This window comes from Myiozetetes cayanensis, unplaced genomic scaffold (assembly GCF_022539395.1).
Source record: "Myiozetetes cayanensis isolate MyiCay16 unplaced genomic scaffold, myiCay2020 scf1, whole genome shotgun sequence".
In the NCBI taxonomy this organism is placed as follows: Eukaryota; Metazoa; Chordata; class Aves; order Passeriformes; family Tyrannidae; genus Myiozetetes; species Myiozetetes cayanensis.
The window spans coordinates 106,413,142-106,436,109 of record NW_026086604.1 but is presented as its reverse complement, the minus strand read 5'-3'; the positions used below and the strand labels follow the sequence as shown (position 1 = coordinate 106,436,109).

The 22,968-nt window shown below is 40.6% G+C and overlaps 1 protein-coding gene across 5 annotated transcripts in view; it reads right to left on the bottom strand.

Moving 5' to 3' along the window:
* Positions 1-5,751: 5,751 nt before the first annotated feature.
* Positions 5,752-22,968, bottom strand: part of TRAK1 (trafficking kinesin protein 1) — a 130,262-nt gene continuing 113,045 nt past the window's right edge. For 3 of the 5 annotated variants that reach the window (XM_050307574.1, XM_050307587.1, XM_050307583.1), the window contains 3 exons: positions 21,834-22,163; positions 13,528-13,630; positions 5,752-8,753 (listed from right to left, as the gene is read on the bottom strand). In XM_050307574.1, the coding sequence (XP_050163531.1) occupies positions 7,955-8,753; positions 13,528-13,630; positions 21,834-22,163 (1,232 nt within the window). In that variant the 3' untranslated portion in view covers positions 5,752-7,954. The remainder of the gene's footprint in view (positions 8,754-13,527; positions 13,631-21,833; positions 22,164-22,968) is intronic. The other 2 variants (XM_050307564.1, XM_050307593.1) reach the window with 1 other exon arrangement.

Genomic DNA, 22,968 nt, shown 5'->3' with positions numbered 1-22,968 from the left:
GACAAAGATGTTCCCTCCCCTTCCTCTCTCTTCTGAGGGTCTCTGAAAATGTCTGCAAAAGTACAAGGCTCTTGGTGCAGTCAGGTGATGTTTTGGGGGCTTTTACATGTTACTTCCCCCGGGACAGGGGCATCTTTTCCTTGCCTGACACACAAAAATTGTTTCACCACCGGCTGCTCACAAGGCTCCCAGGTAAGAGGAGATGCCTGGCCCTGTCCTTTGTGGTGTAAAACTGCCCTGTGAGAAACACCACAGTCCCCTGGTCAGCTCCAGGGTCTTCACTACCCTTTCCGTGATCAAGATTGTGTCTTTCTATATCCCCAAGAGGTGAAAAATTTTCAAGGCACCATTTCCAGCACAAAATAATGCTTCCACTCCTGCCAAGCCACCCCCACTGTTACATTTAGCCAGGCATATGCTCATTTTAAATCACAAAAATGCCAACTACAGAACAAGTAGTTTTACCTGTTAAATCTGTCTCCTTGTGATACAATTGCAAGCAAAGTTTGTCTGGTTTTGAAAGTGATTGCAAGAAAATGCTAATTTTTTTTTTCTTGCCAGCCCACCACTAGAATGACATTTCTAAGTAATCACTTCTATCACCTTTCTTGATACCAGAGAGCTTCAGACAAAACTTGGTCTAATTTATTTTTACAGTCTCTGAACATGTCAGTATTAATATTTAAGCTGTACCAGTACTATAAAGTAGACCAAGGGAATCATACAATGGCTTGGATTGGAAGGCACCTTTAAAGGTCATCTAGTCCAAATTCACTGCAGTGAGCAGGGACATCTTCAACTTGATCAGGTTGCTCAGGGACGGGGCATCCACCACCTCTCTGGGCAACTTGTCCCAGTGTTTTTCCACCCTCATTGTAAAAAACTTCTACAGTTTTCGCAGTGACTCACCTGGCATCCAAATGCAGACTGAAAACATACATACTTAATTCTGCCTTCTTTACCACCTAATACCCAGCTCAGGACCAACATGGTTTTCAGGTTCTGCTAAGATACAGACTTGTACCTGCAGGTGACTTCTCAGAGGAGTGTTAAGAGTTAAGAAGCTTGGGGGAAATTGCAGTAATTATCAGGAGGCACAGTGGCTCCAGGATCCTGTAGATAAGGGGAGCTGGCTATTAGGGTTTCAGCAACATTGTCCTCATCTTAAAAACATCTGTCACCTGCTCCTCTGGGAGCAAATGAAATTCCCCAGGTGGAAGAGGGTTGTAAAGCCTGCTGAGACACCACTAAGCTTCCAGGTGACCTGGGGGGTGCTAAGTGGAGCAAAACAGAGGGGCCAGCAAATCTGGCAAGGTCAAGCAGCCCTGTTAGCTGCAATGCTTATCCCAGGCCCTCAGTGGAGCTCCTCTCCATGTTGCTCTGTTTTAACCCAAGGGAAATGGCAGCTTTAGGGATGGAGGCCTGTAGCTTGGTAGGAGCTCCTTGTGTCAGGAACATCTTTGGGCTGAGAAGTGCCCCATAGATTTCAGCACACACAGCAGCGTGTTGGCACAACCTCCTTGTGCTCATCTGGGAGGTGAGATTCCTGGCACTGCCAACTCTCTGACATTTAATTTAGCTTTGCCCAAATTCATCTTTACGAAAGCATGTGCATATATGTGCTAAATTAACACTGGAAAAATAGCCAATCCATACCTTCTTGTATTTAAAGTCAGTTTATTTTCTCTGTGCACTTGATTCATTTAATTCTGTTCCAGCTTTTTTAACTCAATTTCAAAACAAGTGCTGGGCAAATCTCCACGAACAGAAGAGCTTACTGCCAACCCCATAAAAAATGAGTGGAGAAGAGCTTGTGGCTCTGCTCCTGCAGATTTGTACATACACGAGAGCTGTGAAAAGAGGGTTGCCTGAGAGAAAACCAGGCAGTCCCTCTCCAAGGCCTGAGAGGAAGAATTTACAAGTCAGACAAAACGAACATTTCAACATCCTAGAAGAGCAGTGAAAGGCTTCTCTCTGTCTTTGATTTTTGTACCAGCCAAGTTCACTAAAATTCTCTTAAAGAAAGAAAAAAATCTGGCTGTGTGCTTGTTAAAACTTTAATCGTTTTTAAGTACCTGTGTCAATGTAACAGCAATTGGATTCAGCACAGCTTGAAACCTATTTCAGCAGGACAAAAAACTCTGTAATCTTTTTAATACAAACATTACTGGCTTCTTGAGCACACACCATGCTCAGATGAAAGCCCACTGCCTACGTTACAGCTAAGGACATTGCTAAACACCGGTAACTTTCAGGCCTTTTATTATTTTTCTTACTATTCTGTGCTTGCAATTGGCTTGTTAACTGAATTAAAGCAGGTCTGAACATCACCCAGCAAGATGCCACAGCACAGCTGAACAAGGTTTCAACGTGAACACAAGCTACAGGCAGCAGATCCTGTCTCTACCAAAGAAAAGCAGGCCACATCTCACATTGCTGGGCTTTTCAATTCAATGAGAGCTGCCAACAAATGCATTGAGGAAGTTGGGAGGAAGTGTTAAACCTCTGTGCATGACAGATTATGTTGTGGGGTCATCCAATGCTTTGGACACATGCAAAAGGAAGGGGGGAAGAGTCTCAAAAGGCTGAAATACCAGTCTTGTCTCTCCAAAGAACATCCTGTGTGTCTACAACCCAGTCTTAGACACAGTCCTCAGCACCTCACCCTGCCCTCACCTCCAACCCAGCTTTCAGAGGTGGATGACCACATTCCTTGCAGTAGTAAGGTGAAGATACATCCAGAAGTGTTTCTGAGATAGATATTGCAAGGATGGAGGACTATTTCACAGCAGAGGCACCAATTTATCAGCCATTTGGCTTTCCTAGGTTTAGTTTATGCAGTTGTTCTGCTTTGAAATTGGTCAAGTATATTAAATATATTGTCTGAGTTTCCAGATAGCTCATGCTGCCTCAGCTACCCTGTGGTGTAAATTACTATCCTGAAGGAGAAACTAATAGACTCTCCAAATATTAGCACTTTCCAGAAACAGAAACTGTTTTTCTTCCAAAATCCACTGAAATCTCTAGAGTGAAACATGTCAGAGAGAACAGTCCTGCCCTCCAAGAGGCTTCCTACCCTTACAGAACCTCCAGTTGCAACTTTTGTACCTTGAGGAATTTGACCTGACTCAGTTTTGATTCCCCTTGACCTCAGAGGGCTGCACTTATTTCCTCTTTAGTTTGCCTTTGGCCTTCCTTGTCAGTGTGGGTGTTCTATCAGTTTTCCTTTCTCAGGAGCACAACCTTTAAGCCCAGTTCTTCTGTAGGGCCTTCAGTGAATACTAAACCTCTGAATTTTCATGGCTTTCCTTAGAGCTCCAGACCTTTGGGAAAGCTGAGTTTTTCATTCACCTTCAGAGACAGGATAGCCTGAAATTGCTAAATCCACATGTACTCAGTTCTTAAACACCACCGCTGTTGACTTAGCTGGCACAGAAGATTCATATCTCCAAAGAAGTGAACAAACACAGCATTATATGCATCCTTCTGGATACTTTTTTTATAAGTCATTAAATTATACTATTACAATAAATTTGTTTAAGCCCTGAAAGAACATTTGAAAGTATTTATACAACCAACAGCTCCCTCTAGAAACTGGTTCAGGAGGTGGGTTTCTGCAGGGCTCCCCGGCACAGCAGCAGCCAGGCTGACATAGAACCATGCCAGGAAGTGCCTTAAGCTCAGTCTCCTTTTCATCACTTGTACTGCTGCCTTACAGACCTTCCTGGGGACAATCAAATAATTTTACCTTCCCATTTTCTGTTGCACATTCATTTCTTTTGCCGTTCCCAGCTCATACGCCACTGTCACTTGTTCCCCAATTGCATCATCAATGAGCTCAGGGTTTGAGCTTCTGATCAAGGCAGCAACTGGAAGGATCCAGGAACTGGACTTGCAGGGCTGCATCTTCATTCCCAAGGGCCCAGGAAGGTACCGTATGAGGCTATAAGCACCTGACTTTGTCCACTGTAATATCCAGATAAAAAAATAAGCTTGTAAAAAAAAGGATTTATCTTGTCTGACTTACTCTTCAAAATCTTATTTTTTAGCTATAATAGGAGAAAATATCTTCCTTGTAATGCTTATAGCTTAATACTACAGTTTTTCAAGAAGAGACATGCAGGCAGAATTATGGTTGCAAAGCGCTCCAATTTAGGTGGGAGTCCTTCTTTGGTCATATCTCTGACTGAGAATACTTGCTTTTTAAATGAGGCAGGACAGACCCAGTCCAAATGGTCCAAACAACATCCTGACACAGTATAGCCTGGAGAAAGACTTTTTACAGGGAACTGGAGAGGGACTTTTACAAAGGCATGTAGTCATAGGACAAGGGCTAATGGCTTTAACTGAGAGTAGGTTTAGATTAGATATTAGGAAAAAATGCTTTACTGTGAGGGTGATGAGGCATTGGCACAGACAAGCTTTGGATGTCCCATCCTTGGAAATGTTCAAGGCCAGGCTGGATGGGGCTCTGGGCAACCTGGTCTGGTGAAAGCTGTCCCTGCCCATGGCAGAGGGATTGGAACTAGATGATCTTTAAGGTCCTTTCCAACCCAAACCATTCTATGATGATTCTATGATTTATCATTAACAGAACGTGGTTTTCTCCAAGCAGAACTCTTCTCTTTTTAAACCTTAAGCATGGATCTTCATTAGTAAGTCCCACAAGTATTCATGAGGGCTTCCCTCCTAGCTTTCTCTTCTGAGCATCTGCAATGGTTTCCAGATTTCCTTCCCATTACATATGTATGTACACACCCTTCTATAAGTTAACTGAATCCAAAATCCTACTCATGGTAAAGCTGCAGGCACCCTACCTATCAGCCTCAGCTCCCCTCTTCCCTGGAATGTCGCTTGCTCTCCTGTCCCCAGGAGAAGAGAGCCAGATGCGCAGTGCTCATCCTCCCTGGATCCCTCCCGTTAACCAATGACTTCCTGATCACAAATTTTGCCAAGGCTTGAAGCTGGGTAGAGAGAGAGGATGAGTCTCTGTACTCAATGACACAGTACCTGGATGTGCCCAGCATGGCATCAGCGTCTCTCACAGCTGGCGTATGGCACTGCGTCACACTAATGCAGGCCCTTCACAAGCTTATTTTGGCACTACTGCTATCCCAAATTCTCTCTGTAGCAAGTATGCTATATAAATGGTACTATTTTTCTCTAAACCTCACATACACATCCCTCTCCTCAATGTATGAGGCTGCCTAGGAATTATTACCTGTCTTCTTCCTCGTCCAGGGAGCTTTTACCACTACTTAGCTTTCACCATGTGTGAAGCTTTTTTATTTCTCATTACCTGGTGTTTAATCAGTGTGCTGTTCCCTCTCCCATTAGTGAAGATCCTAGATAAAAGCAGACCTCACTTCTGTCTAAGTAGGAAAACACAGGATATTTCCTCCTTAACTCTGTACTTTCACATTTTTTTACTACAGGTTTTGTATCATATCAGGATGGAGAATCCACACCCCTCTCCCCCTCAAAATACAGAAACCACACAACACTCAATTCTGCTTTCTTGGAATTCAAATAGAAATAACCCCCCACATTTAGTTCTATACTCTTTGTTTTGACCCAAGCTTTACCTGTTCCAGCAATCTGAAAACTTTTCAACCATTTCTCTAAGAATTTAAAAACTAAACCTGGTGATCTCCTCTTAGTTTGCTTTGACTGAGAGATGACAGCAAGGGATCGAGATGGAAGATTTATCACCTTCAAAGAACAAGAAAAAAATTGAGTAATACACAACAGTGCAATTTTTCTGTTATTTTATTGATATTAGTGAAGAAAAAATTAAGTTTCATCTTTTTGATGTGTTACAATAGCTTTCTCTGGTGGGTGGACAGCTCCTACTGCTTATTCAAAGGCTAAATACTTCCAATTGCATGATTAACTTCTACACTTTAAGTTCTCATATGGTATTGCTTTCTTCCTCTGGGTATATAAAATGGTCCATTAAGTCCATATTTTTTTTTCCAGAATCAACTGTTATTCTATCTACTGGTTTAAGATACATTCAAATAAAAAGATACTTAAATTTACTTGCAATAAGTGCACACATACAACAGCAAACAGAGCTGATGGCATTTTACTAAAACATTGTAAGTTTATAGAATAAATAGTTTTCAAACACATGCTGTAACTGACCAATGTGGTTTTTTTTTCTTTCTCAAAAAATATCCTTAGTGTCCATAGCACTACCGCAATATCTACTTCATTCAGAAAAAAAACAAACCACCCACCTATCTCTCATCACAAAGACTAAAAGACAGTTTCATTTATACAAGAAATTATCAGTGCTAATAATTTAGTAACAGTCTGGTACAAATGGCAATTCATGGCAATTACATGTAGTGTGATAATGGCAACAAAGAGGGAGCTTGATTTAGATGCCACAAGAAGTGCAAGGAAAAGAAAGTGGATGCTAAACCTCCCTCTTCGCTCCTCTCCATCCCCTCTTCCAAAAAAGCCGCATGTCTCAGCTCTGCTTTAGAAACAATCTCCCTCCAGTTTGTTCCAGTTCCAAGGTATTTCAGCTCTTCCTACAGGCACCCAGCAAAAGTTTGGGAGGAAGAGAGAAAAAATTGTGATATAGTTCGGATTGCCTGGCAAATAAAGGCTGTGCGACGTCTTTCGTTTCCTTTCTGAAAAAGCAGGGAGTTATATGTTTGGTATTGGCAGGTATTTTTTCAGTTTAAAGACACTGTGAAAATAAAGTGTCTCCCATGTTTTTACCTATGCTAAGGTCCCTCCCACTTCAGACGAAAAAGGTTTCTCTGAAAAAAGAACACAGAAAATCAGTAGGGAATATTCTTACCCTGCTTACAAGGCCATGGTCTTCGACATGAATGAAACATGAAGATCAGCTCCAGGACTGCAAGTTGCTCTTTCCAGCCTGTACCATTCCATTACTAAATGTTTTCTGTGGTTCTCTGCTGAGGTTTCAAGGACAAACCTTTTCCTAACACTGGTTTTGCTACATGTTCTTTTATAACATTCTTATCTGTCAATCTGTTCCACAATTTTGACTTCTAGGAAGTCACTGCTGTGTTTACCTCACAAGCTGTGAAAACTCTTTTCTTTGGGGGCACTGACAAAGCGTGTTTCAGTGGCAGCAACACATAGTAAAGCATTTTCCCTTCCACAATCCAGTGCAGCATTGAAAAAGAAAACGAAAACAAAAAACCCCCAAACCAAACAAACAAAAATGACAAAAGCAAAGAAACAAAAAAAAAGAAGTTGCACAGAGTGTAAGCATGCCAAAAGAAACAGTGGTGGTAGGAATATGTCACTATTCCAGGTACCCAGTAGGCCTGCTGACCTCAACACAGTTCAAGTTTATAATTTTGGGGAGGAGGCAAATACAGAACAGGAAAAAAAAAGTTTCACCCATTCAGGCATAATAGCCAGGCACTCCAATAACTCAGCTCAACTCATCTACAGAGGCAAAATTGAAACTACCACATGTTAAACTGAGTGCTTTTTTCAGTATTTAGCGAAGCACAAATGCTCCCATGCTTCAAGTGATGTAATGAGAGGTCTCACATAACACATTCAATAGCTTCCCATGCACCTTTGACTCAAGTTAGGCTAGCTACAGAATTCACGTTTTTCTAGTCAAGTTATTTTTCGTTGGTTTTGCTCTTTTGTTTTTTTTTTTCAGTGCATCTTAAAAAAAACCTTTTCAAAAGGTTAGCAAGTTAACCTTAATACAGCAATCATAACATAGAGCCTTTTGCACTCAATTGAACAGTAAAATAATCCAATTAGTTACAATAGATCTGGTACATATTTACACATTTTATACAAAGTTTACACATTTCTCCCATTAGGCACGAAGTTGATTTGTCAAACTCAAGAGGCAATGAAGGGGTGGTGGGGGAAGGAAAAGGGAGAATGGAGAAAGAATCTGAGTATCTTAATTTAAAAAGACTAGCTGTAAAAATAAAGTCCTTCATCGTAAGCTAGTTTGCTTCGGGAGCTTGGTTCCCATGAGGATCCCCGAAGTGAGAGATGTCGGGCCTTTCATCTGCATGCTGGAACCCACCATGGTGGGGAAGCTCCGGTTCCTTCGGATGCCAGTGTTCAGCTGGATGCCTCCGATGGCGCTGGTCACGGCAGGGCAGCCCAGTGGGAGACCATCTGGTGCCAGGCCTCCAGGAACAAGGGCCCTCACTGGTCCCTGTGCCCCACAGAGAAGAGGTCCCTGGTCATCAGTTAAAGGAGGAGCCGATGTTTGCCCTGAACTCACAACTTTGGCGATACCAAATCTCTTGACTTTGTCCACGAGATTAAGGTTGGAAACAGACACATCAGTCTGGCTCTCACTGTTCCTGATGTTCTTTTTATTCCTCACCTCCTTCAAGATTGAACTAGCAGGCTTTGAAGCCAAGAAGTTGTCATAAGGTGGGCTGGTGCACTTGAACTCAAAAGATGGAGGGGAAGAAGAAGGTGTCTGCATAGGTGAGTTTGGTGGAGTGGAGGGAATGATGGCCATTTTAGGGGAGTATGTGTTCAGCAGGGTGCTCCTGCTGGCTCTGTCCCAGCTCTGCGGATTGTACACTGCTGCTGAGATGCCCCTTTCCTTCAGCAGCCACACCAGCCCCAGAGACGTGCTCATTGTCGTCGTGGATTCACGGAGGTTGGTGAAGGACTCAGCCAAACTCAGACGCCGAGGAGTGCAGGGAGTAGCCACTGGGGTGCCTTTCAAATTGCTAATGCTGCCACAAGCTGGAGTAGGTGCTGCGTTAAGGCTGAAAGCAAAGGAGCAGTCAAATTATTCTCTCCAGCAGGCAATTAAAACTCAGTGCAAGCAAGATTTTTAACCCTGAGCAGGGCCTTTTATCCATTTGGAGAGTGCACAGGACACTGACAGTTCCCAGCTCCTCACAAATGTGATTACAAGTGCAAAACCATTGTATCTTACAAAACATATCTCCACTTCACACACTTCATAGCCCAGTCTCACAGAATTAATGCAATCTGCAACAGCCAGTACCACATTCCTTCTACAAACTATTGATAGGTTTGTAACCAACATCTTCAATTTTTCTTCCTGATCTACTGTCACAACTCCATAGTGGTTTCTGTGAGACAAAGAAATGGGGGAGACTTGACCAATGGTATCAGCAAGACATTTACTTTCTATAGTCACTTCTGAGCACAGAGAACTGCCACTCCTTCTGGTTCTCCTGGGTCATAACAGAGAGTGGTCAGGGAGGAGGGGAATTTATTTGCTACAGAAGTATTTGTAGAAAAGCTGTTGGAAGCTGCAATTGCCACCAACATGCACTTCTGTAAGGTCAAACCCTCCTTCCCCTCTTATGCTGAATTTGCTTTCACTGAAGGGGAAGGAGATGGGGGATCTGCCTTTTGATGGAGATGCACAATGGTATGAATAGTTAACAGAAGTAATAAGAAAAATCCAGTCAAGCTCTTGTCAATTGGCCAGTGGGTAACTGGTAACTCAGCAGCAAACTGAGCATGACAAAGAGCCATTCTGCAGTTAATTTGGTAAAACAATTTTTATAGTTTGAAACAGTCCTAAATTGCACCTCAATTCCACTTCTTTCTTCTCAAAATACATACAGGAAGAGGACAAGAAAATATTAAATGGCAATAATCTACATGTTTAGAACAAGGGACATACATTACATACTTAAGTTTAGTGCTATCTTATGGCACTTTGTTTTCTTAAGCACACTACTGCTAGTTACTAGGGATTGGGAATTCTTGAAGCATACCAAATAGTATCTGGTAGATTGCCCTCACCCCACAAGCTGCTCAGCTAAATGAACACAGACTTAATACAGCACCTATTTCCAAAGAATAACTACAAAAGAGACTTTCCAAATCCTTTGTGCCACAGTGTTAAGATCTCACGAACAGGTTTGACTGTTTCTGGCACTACAGTGCCAACCTTAAAAAACTTGTTTCTAATAGATCAGGTTGGCCTGATTTACTTACAGCATGTTTACTTATGGACAATCTCCACTCAAAATATATCTCAGTCCAAGCTACACCATTCATTCATTAAGACACAGTATACACAGTTATTCCAGAAATAATGCATGTGGGACATCCGTGATACTCCAAGTTCATGTCTGGTGGGAGAATCTCAAGAGTTCCATGCACCTTCAAAAAAAACCACCTTTCCAGCTTTTTCTAACTGTGCTCAAATTACGATCTTTTCCATACATACACACACAAAAAAAATGTAATTCCACAGTAATATCTCCTAGGCACAGGTTCATCATCTCTAATGGCATTTAAAGGGTCTGGAGCAATGCAACACTTGATGTTAACAGAGAATTCACTGACCTGAGCTCACCATTGTTCAAAGAAGAAAATCTTCCCCCTCATCTTACCATGTTACCAAGCAGAAGACACTCAGCAAAGAGTCAGACAAAAACCAAAGCCAGTGCAAGAAAGTGGGAAAACTAAGCAGCTGGGAGGGGAAGGAACAAGGGAAAGAGTGGGATCTTCCCTTTTCAGCAGAACCACACTATTGGATTGGCTCAGCCATAACATACAACTTTAACTTAAGGTGGGTTCTCTGTACCAAGAAATGCCTCAAAGAGCCAATTGAGACAATCTGGATGGATTTCCAGGTATAGAGAAGACTCAGGCCAGTGAATTAATTGCATCCTTTTTGCCTATATGGACAAAAGGGTTGAGATGATGTCTTGGCTGGAATTTGCAGTCTCATTTCACCTTAGATTAATGAACTCTGTGTAGCCAACACTACTGTGAGTGTCAGGTTAGACACCCTGGAATGTTTTGTTCTGAGCCACAGCTTCTGATGAGCTCAGAACATCATCTAGATCCATGGTTTACAGTGATCAGGCTGCATGACTTCACATAACAACAGAAAATCTAGTCCAGTGGTCTTCTAAAAATCAGCATATCTTTAAGGCACTCCTTAATTAGCATGATGCTATGAAATCTCATGTCATATCTTCTTTCTGTGGCTGAACAGAATCTGACCAATGTGATCTCTGACAGTGATTTGGAACTGTGCCAACCTCTGCTGTAAGCAAATGAAACTGCCAAAGGATTTTTACCTTGCAGTCGCAGTTCAACAGGAGGAATCCCATATATTCCTCCCAATAAACTGTAGTGAAACACGTTTGAGAAAGCCAGTAGATGTAATCAGAAAAGCAGCCTTGCTAAACGGCTGTGGAATCGGTCTCCTTGCACCCCCGTGTGTGCTGTGGCTGTCAGTGCACGTACTGGCACACCGAGATGTCCTCTCCACTCTGCCTGGGCTGTATCGGCAGCAGGGGAGGGGCACAACTCCCACCAGAGCTACGGAGGCCACGCACACCCACTGCAGCAGCACACTGAAGGCAAGGCTGAATGAAGTTAGTTCACAATTCTTCTCTTAAACATTGATTAAAGCTGGACCCTCCTAGCTCTGATTTCAGTTCACAGTGAAACTAAAAAGCAGTGACAGTCACCATGGTCATCTCATCTCCCACAGAATACAGAAACCTTGAAAAGCGTGAAGGAGAGAAAAGAAAGAACTTACTGCATGAGCTGACTTTCTACAAGGTAGGACCATATACATTTCAGAAACCCAGAAATATGGTGTTAATTATCAGGTTTCCAATGATGTCCTAGTCACAAGATGAAAACTAGAGCACTCCAATGGCTTATTAACTCCAACAGCTTCACTCTTTCCAGCTACAGATTTCAGTTGCACAGATGTTTAGATTAGTATTTCTACTAATTTGTCAGCACAGTTACACACACCAGTGCAATTAAAAAAACAAACCATTCCTGCAAGAAAGCAGTTGTAGGTGTTACTTTTCTTGTCTATCATTTTGGCATTGCTTTAACGGGGAAATACTTTTCCCATCAAACTGACCAACACCACAGGGTAGCCTGGACACAACTACAGAAATAGACTCGAAGTGGTCTCAGCAACTCAGCCCAGTGACAGTTTACGAGTTAGATTGAGAAAGGAAATAAATAGATGAGCATTTCATTTAGCTAGATGAAATTTAGTCAGGTTAGAGCGACACCTGGGGTACGCATTGGTTAAAATGCAACCACTCAGGTAAATGCCAAACCTCCTTGGGGTTAGCTGGTGCCACACACACAAGCATTCCTTGTCATGACCCTGCCAGCACAGATGCTGCTGGCAGTGTTGCTCACCCCTGACCACGCTGGGTCATAGTGTCTGCCCTATACCTCCTCTCAGCATAACGAGACATAACGCAGTTTCCTCGTCCTCCTCACATGACCTGTGAAGAATCATTTATAGTTGGTAAGGAGGAGCTCCTTAAACACATCTGCTGAAAATATCACGTTGTTTATTTTGCTCTTTGTCCTCCTGAATGAACAATGAACTTCAGTTTAACTGAGGCAGCTGTAAATGTGCTGAATTTAGTTGTCTGTTCTGGCTGATTTGTTAGATTTAGTAACCAATGAGTTTATTATGACCACAAATGAAGGCAATTCAATAATAACAAGAAAATTAAAACAGAACTGCAGCCATTTAAGAGGATCTCTTCAGTAATCCTTTTGATGGGAAAGGAAGACAGAAAAGAGTAATGAAAAACCACCCAGGCCACTATTAACTAAGTCCAGAAAGGGAAGAAGAAAAGTTACATTTAATCATCACCCATTTCCTTTCCACCTGACAAGTTTTCATATTCAATACCTTTACTTTTCATGCCCTTCATAGGCAGTCAGTGCCCATCTCATGTCTAAATAGGTCTAGACATATCATCTCTGAGTGGGGACCTACACAATGGTATGCTCCCATACAGGAGCTGGAAGGGGCAGGGAAATCAATGAGGCATTCTATTTCTAAACAGAAAAGAACACTTTTTAAATACTGATTTGCTAAGGAAGCAAAGCTCCCTGTTTAGGTATGAAATTCACACACACTCCCTGGTTCTCAGATCTTCCCCTTCCATGAGGCCTTCTGTCAGCATGCATTGCCTATACACGCCAATTACTATTGCTACGCCAGTTCATTAGTTTCAATCTGGCTACTATGAACTCATTTCCAACAATTACACCAAGGAACAAAGTAGACATCTCTCTGTTTCTGATTAATGCATGTTTCCTCATCTGTTCCTCATGTACTTCCTGGATTTCTTTACCTGCAGATCCTGTTTTCTTCAGAGAGAAAAGATTTAGACTTTTCCTCCCTGGAAAAAGCTCTTTATAAATTTTTTTATGAGACCACATTCTGTGCATTTACATATGAGGACTACAATTAGTCTGAGATCAAGAGGAGCCAGGTTTTGATATCAGAAGCTAACATGGTTATGTCTGATCCTAAAATATCTTAACTAGAGACAACAAAATTTAAGATACTTTGATTGGCTTTTTAAAACATTACACATGCCTCTCAAAATCAGGTTGAGGTAACTCAGAACGGGAGGAATAATCTGTGGGTGTGTTGTAATTCACCAGTGCAGCTAATGCTCTTGCTTATGTCATTACTTTGCATTTCCTTAGAGGGGAAACTCTGACAGAGCTGAAGGCTTTGCCATCACAGGAATCCCTTACCTTGGAGTGACTCGTGTGAGTTCATCGGAGGGGTGCAGAATGCGGCAGGTGGTGAAGGTGAAGGTGGAGTTGGTTTGTGACATGCACTTCCCAGGATGAGGTACTAAATTAAAAAAAAGCAAATTCTTTGCATTTTACACAGAAAAGGGGAAAATCAAACTTTTGTGTGCAGATTAAGACAGATGCAAAAAGTGATGAGGCACCTTGATGGGATCAATGTAAGAAGAGTGAAATACACAAGTGTTACTTTAACAGACACTTGTCCTCCACAAGAAACACCTGTAGGACTCCAAGGCCAGTGCTGAAAAGGTCTGCTGAAACTTGTCCATGACCATAATAAGTCTTGCTCAAGCCAAATTCAGGCCAGGCAGTGTTTGAAATGCTAGCCCTTATCTAAACTAGCAACTTGCATCAATGGGAAATTACAAGCAGCATTTTCTAGTACCAGCTCAGGAGCACCAGGATTTTCTGAATGCTTGCACATTTCAGCTTTTAGATTGATCCACAAAAAGGCATCCCCATTACTTCTCAGTAATGGATCCATCTGGCTAATGCTACAGGAATATGGATTGTTGAGGTGGGGAGGGGATGAACACATATTGATTATTGTTTCTGATTTTTGTCATCCACAGTATGGAAAAGTGGTAGTTTTTTGGATCCACTACTGCACATCTGTGACATTTCTCTTGTGCCTGTGATTAGGTTCTTCTTTAAGAATGTATGTCCTCAGCTGCATAATATAGCAGATTCTGAATATTTCTGAACAGTTTAGTAAATAAATTTCCTGACAAATGCTGCTGTAAAACTGCCACTCTGTCAGTGCATTCCCAGTGATTTGGGAAAGAAGCAATATAGATCAATTTAAAAAATTGAGGACTTAGGCCAATTTCTTTTCTCTTCATAGAAATACTTCCATGACTGTACTAACCTGCTATATAATGCAGCTGTGGTCACTGCAAAACAACTACAGAATTTAAGAGCCATGCATCTCAAAAGCTGATTGAAAAATACCCAGAGTTAAATATTACATTAAAGATATCATGATTGCATAGGTTCTCTTAATTAGTAACCAAACTCAGCAGTGGCTGAAAGACATGCACAATAAAAACCGTGTGCAGCTCCCTCCCCCTCAGTCCTACCCAACCCTCTGAGCCATTCCCTGATTAAGCCACATTTTAATACCACCGTACACAACTATTCAACACATTGCAAAGGACAGACAGACCGACCAGCTAGACCAGACACCATTCTGAACTTCCAGAGAAGCTGAGCAGAAGCAAGGCAAGTCTTAATTGTGGCTGTGTTCCCTTCTTCACATATAAAGTATCACAGCTCCAAAACAGTGTGTGCAGTTAGGTAGCCCTTTCAGAACACATGTAAGTGGTGTGAGAAGGGTAGAGCACGGGGAGTGTGAACAGTGGAAGCAGAAGTGGTTAAGCAAACAATGTGAGGTAACTTCTAGTTAGCACTGCAATGTACTGCTGTACATTAAAGAGGGATGTTTCTAAAAACCCACTGGAGTGTCATGTTAACACACTCAAATGTTAGCACGGCATAACATAACAACAAGCTCTACTTCACCTCCAGAGATGGTAATTATGAAGCTTCAGGAATCCAGTTGCTTTAGAGATTAGTGTGAGCACTATTAAAACTATTACAAGGGAGCACAGCCTAGCAATCATGATTCTCTCCATATTGTAGAGAGTTATAAGAAAATCTGGAGAAAGAGCTCAAATAACTGGACATGAAAAAGTTGGTTATTTAGAGAAGACACAGGACTTTAACATAAATCAATTAGAAACAAAGCAGTTATCCCTGGATGATGAATAGAGAACAGAATAAAGCAATGCTGATTTAAGATTGCAAGCTCAACCCAAAGCACATAGCTGTAAATACAATCAGTGCATTTTCCCCATTTGCAATATTCACTGGGCATCCCCTCAGATTGGAGACAGGCATACTGAAGATACATAGCCGCATTAGCAAAAGCAAGACTCATTGCTATTAATGAGTCACAGATAGGAGAAGGCTGCTAAAAGTAGAGAAATCACTGACTCTAATAAGAGGAAAAAAGTTGAAATGATAAAAAAAATCTATCCATTTCCATGGATGTATTCCACCCTCAAATACCACTAAGAAAGTCCTGTACCAGCTTCATCCTCCATCAGTCAACAATGGGGTGTATCAATTGCTGTAGCATTTTCCATCCTTTGGACACAGTAAAAAGAGTGAGAACCTGTTGCTGTAAATGAACAAAGTTTATAAAATAGAAACAAAATGATTCATTCCTAACTTAGTAATTTTACACACGAATGGCCCTTTCCTGAGTTGGTATATTTTCATGAGGAAATAATATATTTTTAAAAAGAGAGACTATCTTCATATACACATACACCAAAGCATTATTTTTGTAATATAAACACCCCTTCCACGTAACTGTGTCTGAAACCAAATGTTTTACTTATACCCTCTTTTTCAAAGTAGTAGCAGTTTAATAACCATACTTTGCTATCTGCATGAAAAAGAATATGAACATAATTCAGTGCTTAACAAAATTTACAGAAATATGATGTGATTTCATCTGCCAGGAAACATGTGCAAACTGTGCATTTTCCCCCTAAATTAAAATTAAAGCTAAACCTAAAATTGCTGCTGGATCATGTTTTGTTTATTCTCAGGAATTAATGATTCTTCACTTCAAGCTTTCCCAAACAATTCATAGGCATTACAGAAAAAATGCAAAACATTACAGCTGAAAGAGACTCTCCTGCTGTAAGCACAACAGCGCTGTAGAAACTTCTATTAAAATAGTGCAAAAAAAGGTAAGTTCCAGACAAACAGAGAGCTCCATCTTGTGGTAAAACAGACTGAGCTTTCCTCCTTCAAAACACAAAGCTGATTTTATATAGCTCAGAGCTGTCTCAGATTCAGATTCAGACTCAGAGCTTACAGGCCATTGTGCTAAGTGTAAACAGCAAAACAGATATGTTTAGGACATGATCTTCTGCCCAGGGAACCTTCAAAAGGCTGTTTAATCTGTGTTTGAACCAGCTTGTGCAGAGCGGGGTACTAAGCTACAGTATGCAAGCTACTGGCCTGCCTCATCCACAAGAAGATCTCAAGAAAAAATGAGTTGGAGAAGTATTCGTAATAATTAGCTATACTAAAACACCATTAATTTTGTACCATTGGATCCAAACTCAAATTTGCTGAAATAACAGTGAGGATGCAGAGAGCTCACAGTGTCCAATAAACCTTTTTATATATATAAAAATATCTATTCTGGCAGATCTATTAAGAAATTAACTTCAAAAAAAATTATTAGGAAATTAAAAAAATGGAAATCCTCAGAGTATGACTTGATCCAAATTGGCACAAAGGTAACGTTTTAGTCCAATTCTGAAGCAAGCCACTCTGCTCATTATTTCTGTAGCACATTTTAAGAAAAGGAGGAAACATGGTTCCCTGATCTTTGAGCAGGGACTGCACTGGAATTTGGGCATTTCTTTAGCACAGGCTGTTGAGACAGGGAGGAAATGGCAATCAGGTTGAGGAGTCCTTCGAGCAACAGATAATGCTGTAAAGCATGAGAAGTTCATTTTATTGCTGAATAGAAAAGAAAAGCTCTGACTGTTTTGAAAGAGGATAATGAAGGACCATTGAGAGGTATCTTAAGGTGAGAGCTGTGAAACCCAGTGCTACCTGTACTGAAAATGCCTGGCTGACAGAACAGGTGGAATATAGGGTGTGCTGAAGCTGATGCCTGGGTTAACTACTACAATAAAAAGGAGATGGGTGATACACACAACAGCTGTAAAATGTGAGCATGGTGCTCTCATGAAGGTGTTTAGGTGCCTTCAGACGTCCTTCAGAAAACACTGGCTTTAGGAGTAACTGTAAATACTCAAAACTTCCAAGAATTCATACATCTATGCCAGGAGTGTTACTTCTGCTTCTTAAGCAACAAAATTCTTTCCTGCCTATCTGCTTTTCCAAACTTTTCACTTATTTTGCCTTTGGAAACAAGAGAGGAAAAACTGAACGAAGGCAGATATTCTTTGGACAGGGTCTTCTTCAGGTTGAGGTCACTTTTTCCTATGTATGTAACCATGGAGCACAGATGTAAAAAGACTTCAAAGTATTTAATGTGGCTTCAATAGGAGTTTATGCAGGTTAGGATCCCCAAAATAAAATTATAGCATTTTAACAGCATAGACAGCAACTGTTAATAGACTTCTCCTAAAGAAATAATTACTGTAAGATATTCATGCCATTTGAAAATAAGATATATTTAAATATGAATCAATACCTTAGTTCTAAGAAGAGTTAAAAATTTATTGCTTTTCTGTACAATGTAACCTTTCAGAAGCACGTATAGTAATCCTTCTAAAACCAACTCAAACATAAGACATTCATTATGTGTTTTTATGATTTTAGGCATCTTTTGGAAAGATCACCATGTTGTGATTAAGGTCAAAACATGAAATACAAGAGTGCTGATCCCGTAATGATGTGCACATGTCTATTCAAAGCAATCAATCAGTGGAACTCAAACACAAGTACTGAAAGACCAGTTCATGCACCCAATACTAGCAGGCAATTAAACATGTGCTGCATGGTGTAGCCCTTCCAGCTTCAAAATTAGAACATTCATAACATTATTAAGTGCTTTGAATGGTTTGTTTGGGGTTTTTTGTTTGAACTAAAAACCACAACAAACCAAACAAAAAAATAGCCCCAACAACCCCTCCCTCCAAAACAGATTCTGTACAGTTTTATAACATACTACATTTTCTTTCACAGAACAAAAATTTGGGCTGCAAAAATTACTTGCCCTAGATGGTATTAAGAACACTGCATCCTGTAACTTCTTTATGATTCCAATTATGCTGAGTGTACAAACAAATGATATAAAAATGTCAACCTCTTCCTGGGTATTAGGCTAGAAATGCAATTCTGGAATTTACAATCCTCCCCTAAAGTTAGTCTACCCACACACAGCACCTCCAACAGATCAACTGCAGATCATAAAGTACAAACATGTTCATTTCTTCTGAAATATCCAGTGCCGTAACTGGGATACAATATGCATTTATGGTGAGGAAACTGTTCTATCTATCAGTGGATACTACAGGTGCCAACACAGGGACAGGGAAACTCCAGGATTGTAACTCACAGGTACTCTGCCAGAGAACACCTCCAGTGCAAAAATGGCAAGATAGAAGGCTCAGAGCATACGATACAAGGAAGCAGAAACCTGCCCAACAGACTACGGTGACCTAAACCTGCTGGGAATGTCCTTGTAGGCACTGTATTACTAAAGACATTTTGGTCTGAGGATAGAAGACCTGTAGCCCTAGACTGGCACACTTTATGGTCTGCCAACAGCAACTGTAAGATGATACTTCCTGGCTTTTTAAAATGTCTTGAACTAGATTTTTCCACAATGGAGCTATCTTGGATTATAAGCAAAAGCACTATCACTAAAGACTGTATCCAAGATATTTCTCTCCTTCCCTTTTTATTTTACTTCCACATTTTCTAGCAAGAGTTTATTCTGTACACTGCCAACTGGAAACTCCCTTGGAATCCTGCAAGCAAAGAGGCTGGAAATTTGGACTCATGACAGGGCTCTAAGGAGCCACATGTCCATGCACACTCCAACCTGCCTCACATTTCTTACAGAGAAATCCAGGAAAAAGAATGCTGAGAAGGCTTTTTCCAGAGAAGCAATGGTTATTTACATAAAAAATAAAATTCATAAGCTAAGCACACACCTCTTCTCCCAAAAGGAATTCTTCAGTGGGCAAATTGTGGATCCTAAGAAACACTGCCTCATTAGTAAGTGCATACTCTGAAAACATCTACAGTTGTTTTCTCCTTGTATAACATCTGACAAAGCGCTTCCCCAAAAAGCAGATATAGCAGTCTCTTTACTTAATTTGAGCAATGCAACCAGTAATGAGTTGGTAGCTCATGGATACTCTTAAAGCCTAGGCAGATGGACAGTTTGAAAGGAGGATGGGAACCCAAAATTTTCCATGCACTTGTTCATCCTTAAGTTATTAATTTTTTACCCATTTATTTCTGTAATGTATTAAAATTACCTAGAGAACAATACAAAGGATTGCTAGAACAATTTCATAGATTTTACCTACTTCACCAACTTACAATGTAGGGAATTTGCTTAAAACCCTTGTCCGAGACAGAGTTTTCCCAGGAAAAATTAGCAGTAATCAGTAAATAACCTATTAATGACAGTGACCTGTATTCAAATTGTAATGTAGACAGAAAATGGATGAAAATACCAAACTTTCTTGCCAGTTCATAATCACAGAGCAGGGTTAGATTTATTGTTCTACTCCAAAGAAAGAACTCTTCCAAATTATTACCCAGAAATGTTTTACTAACCCATTCTTAAAAAAACCAAGGAACCTAAACTCTATCTTTGTCTATGTAGAGCCCATGACAATCAGTTTTTCCACACTTTTGACATGTTCTTGTGTTGAAAATTCTTACAATTAGAAAATTGTTCAAAGTGTAGCCCAAGAAACTTTTTTGCACAATCCTGAGTACATGAAGAACTGCTTGTTCCCTTCCTCTGTGCAGCAACAGACTTTAAAATTAATATCTTTTGTTCAATCTTTTATTCCCTTGATCCTAAAAACACCAGTTATTTCAGTCTTTGATTATATCAGCCTCTGTTTCCCTTTATCTCCAGCTTTTCTTGCTGTTGCTACCCAGACACTTCAAAATTATAAAAAACCTGGATAATATCCAAAATGGTACATTAACTGCTGCAGAGGCATTATTTATTTCCATGTCAATATAAAAAATAATATAAAGAATATTTCCTGGCAACAGATCTCTTAGAACAAAGACAATTTTTGCCAATGGAAAGGAAAGCTGAAGGGTTTGAATGCTGAAGAATTGGAATAGGCTGCCCAGGGAAGTGGTTGAGTCTCTGTCCCTGGAGGTATTTAAAAGACCTGCAGATGTGACACTTAGGGACATGGCTTAGGGATGGATTTGGCAGTTTTGGGTTAACAGCTGGGCTCAACGACCTTAGCTGTCTTTTCCAACCTTAATGATTCTATGATTCTATGATTTCACCTTAATACACCTGACTGCAAAAAGTAGCTTATAATAAAATAGTTAAAATAAAAATAGTTTAGAAAATAGCTAAAAGCACTGAACTGCCATTGCAGTGAGAGTTAAGGATACTCTGCATGTCATGATAATAACAGATATATTACTGTTTAGCCCTGAGATAATCTAATCTTCTGAAAACTAGCCAAATATTAAGTTATGATTTATCCCAGAAAAAGGAAAGGGAAGGAAGTGTCTTCATTTAAAGTAGTTACATAAAAACAAGAAGTCTGAAAAAACCCGAGTTCTGGTAATTTTCTGAATCTTAAATATAATTCTTTACCAGAGGCAAATCTTAATGAAGATTATATAGCTTATTAAAACAAACCCCCCAAAACCTAAGAACACAAAAGAAACCACATGAACTCAAAACACATCTATAGTCTTGAGAACCTGTAACCTTGTGCAATAACAGACTGCTAATGTCAGTTCAGAGTGTCTAGTAACTCCTGCAGTACTGTCACTTAAAAATGTTTACTTCTTAATATGGTATAAATAGGAAGGACAGGATTCAACACTGTGGTTGAGAGGGAAATGTCATTAGTCACTGCATACAAACATCCTCTTAATTCTTTATCTCAAAAGGACTTTAAAAACAGGTAACTGTATCTGAGGTAAGTGAATTACACTTACAGAACTTCTTTGGTGATTTTCGAGGCACTTCCATTTGTTTCAGCAAAGGCAACTTAGATGTACCTTTAGAACACCAATCGTTTAGTCTTTGTACAAAAATCTAAAGCATGGCAACATCTCTTATGAACAGTCAGAAGAGTATCTGCACTATAGTCATACAAAATATATGTAATCCATACATTACATACACTGAACAGCGTGCACTAAACACACATACAAGTTGCACACGTGCCACACAAAGGTTTGTGAACAAACCACTTCCTTTTAGCAGCCTTCTCTTATCAAAGTAGAGTAAAATATTGACCACAGATGCTGTTACTGAAAAACAAATTAAAAGATTGTCAAGGAAACGACTTTTGAGCAAATGTTAGAATGGTTATGTTCTAACCACTGCACGCGTTAACGTGCAGATGCTACACACAAAGCGATATTATGGATGCTGTTCTGGAGAGACGTGAGAATGGCCCAGTAATCAAAATCCTGAAAAGATGTCAGTTTTACTGGACTTAATGAGTTTCCCTCACCAGACCCCTCATCATCGTCAGTCGCGGACTCCTGCATCTCCTCTGTGAAAGCCTGAGATTGGCGGGGGTTATTCTTGTTGTCTGAAACAGTCAGTTGTGCTTGTGACCTCTCACCTGAGGTCTCTGTGTGCTGAACTGGCGTCGAGGTAGTTAGGCCCTTGTAAGAAATGTCACCTGTCTCATCTTCCTCATAGTCATTAAGGCAGTACACTTCATCCAGGTCCAGGTCTAGGGTCCTGAAGCCCTTAGTGACAACTCCGGGCCTGGGGTCCAGGATCCCACCCAAGTGAGGCTGAGCCAGCTGCTGCCAGTGGTGCAAAGTGGCAGAACCTTGAAAGGGCACAGAAAGACAACAAAAATAAATTAGTAATCAATCCAGGACCTAAAAGACAGAAAGTCCCACTTCGTTTATTCAGAAGACCAAAGGTTTGGAAGCTCCAGACCTTTAATGTTTCTGGGTTTAATATGTCTAAGAAGACATGCTACAAGACAAAACTGCTTCACCTATGCTTCAGCATTTCCACATCTGTGTGAAATAAACTGATCACATCAGCACTTGGGCAAAGCCTGGTGGTGAGCTGTGGCATACCTGTGCACATGCACATCCCCTCCCCATAAATACTCTCATCCGTTTCAATTCATGGGATTAAGCAGGAGCAGAAAGGATTTACATCTAACAGTTGAACTGAGCACCATCACAGAAAGCTCTAAGAGGAGCATAAACCACATATTCCCATGTTAAGCTCACACTAAGACAGGTGCTGAGAACATGCCAGAATTTACTACCAGTGGCTAACAGGAGGACAGTAAGTCACACAGACTGCACAGCAATTTCAGCTGTGTATCATATGTTAGAAAGCCCCATGAGCTTCAGGCACGTGTAAGCAGATACTTCTGAACTATACATCAAGTCTAAACACCTGTATGGCCCCTATGCTACAGGAACTCAACTACTACAGAACTAAATGCTACTGTACCTGTAGCTTCATCCTTGGTACAGAAATGTTTTGAGGAAGGAGGTACACTTTACAGAGAAAAGCATTTAACATTCAATGTTTAATAGGAGACAATTAGTCAGAAACAGCAATGGATCAAGATAAACTGATATATACACCGAGATGGGCCCACTGCAATC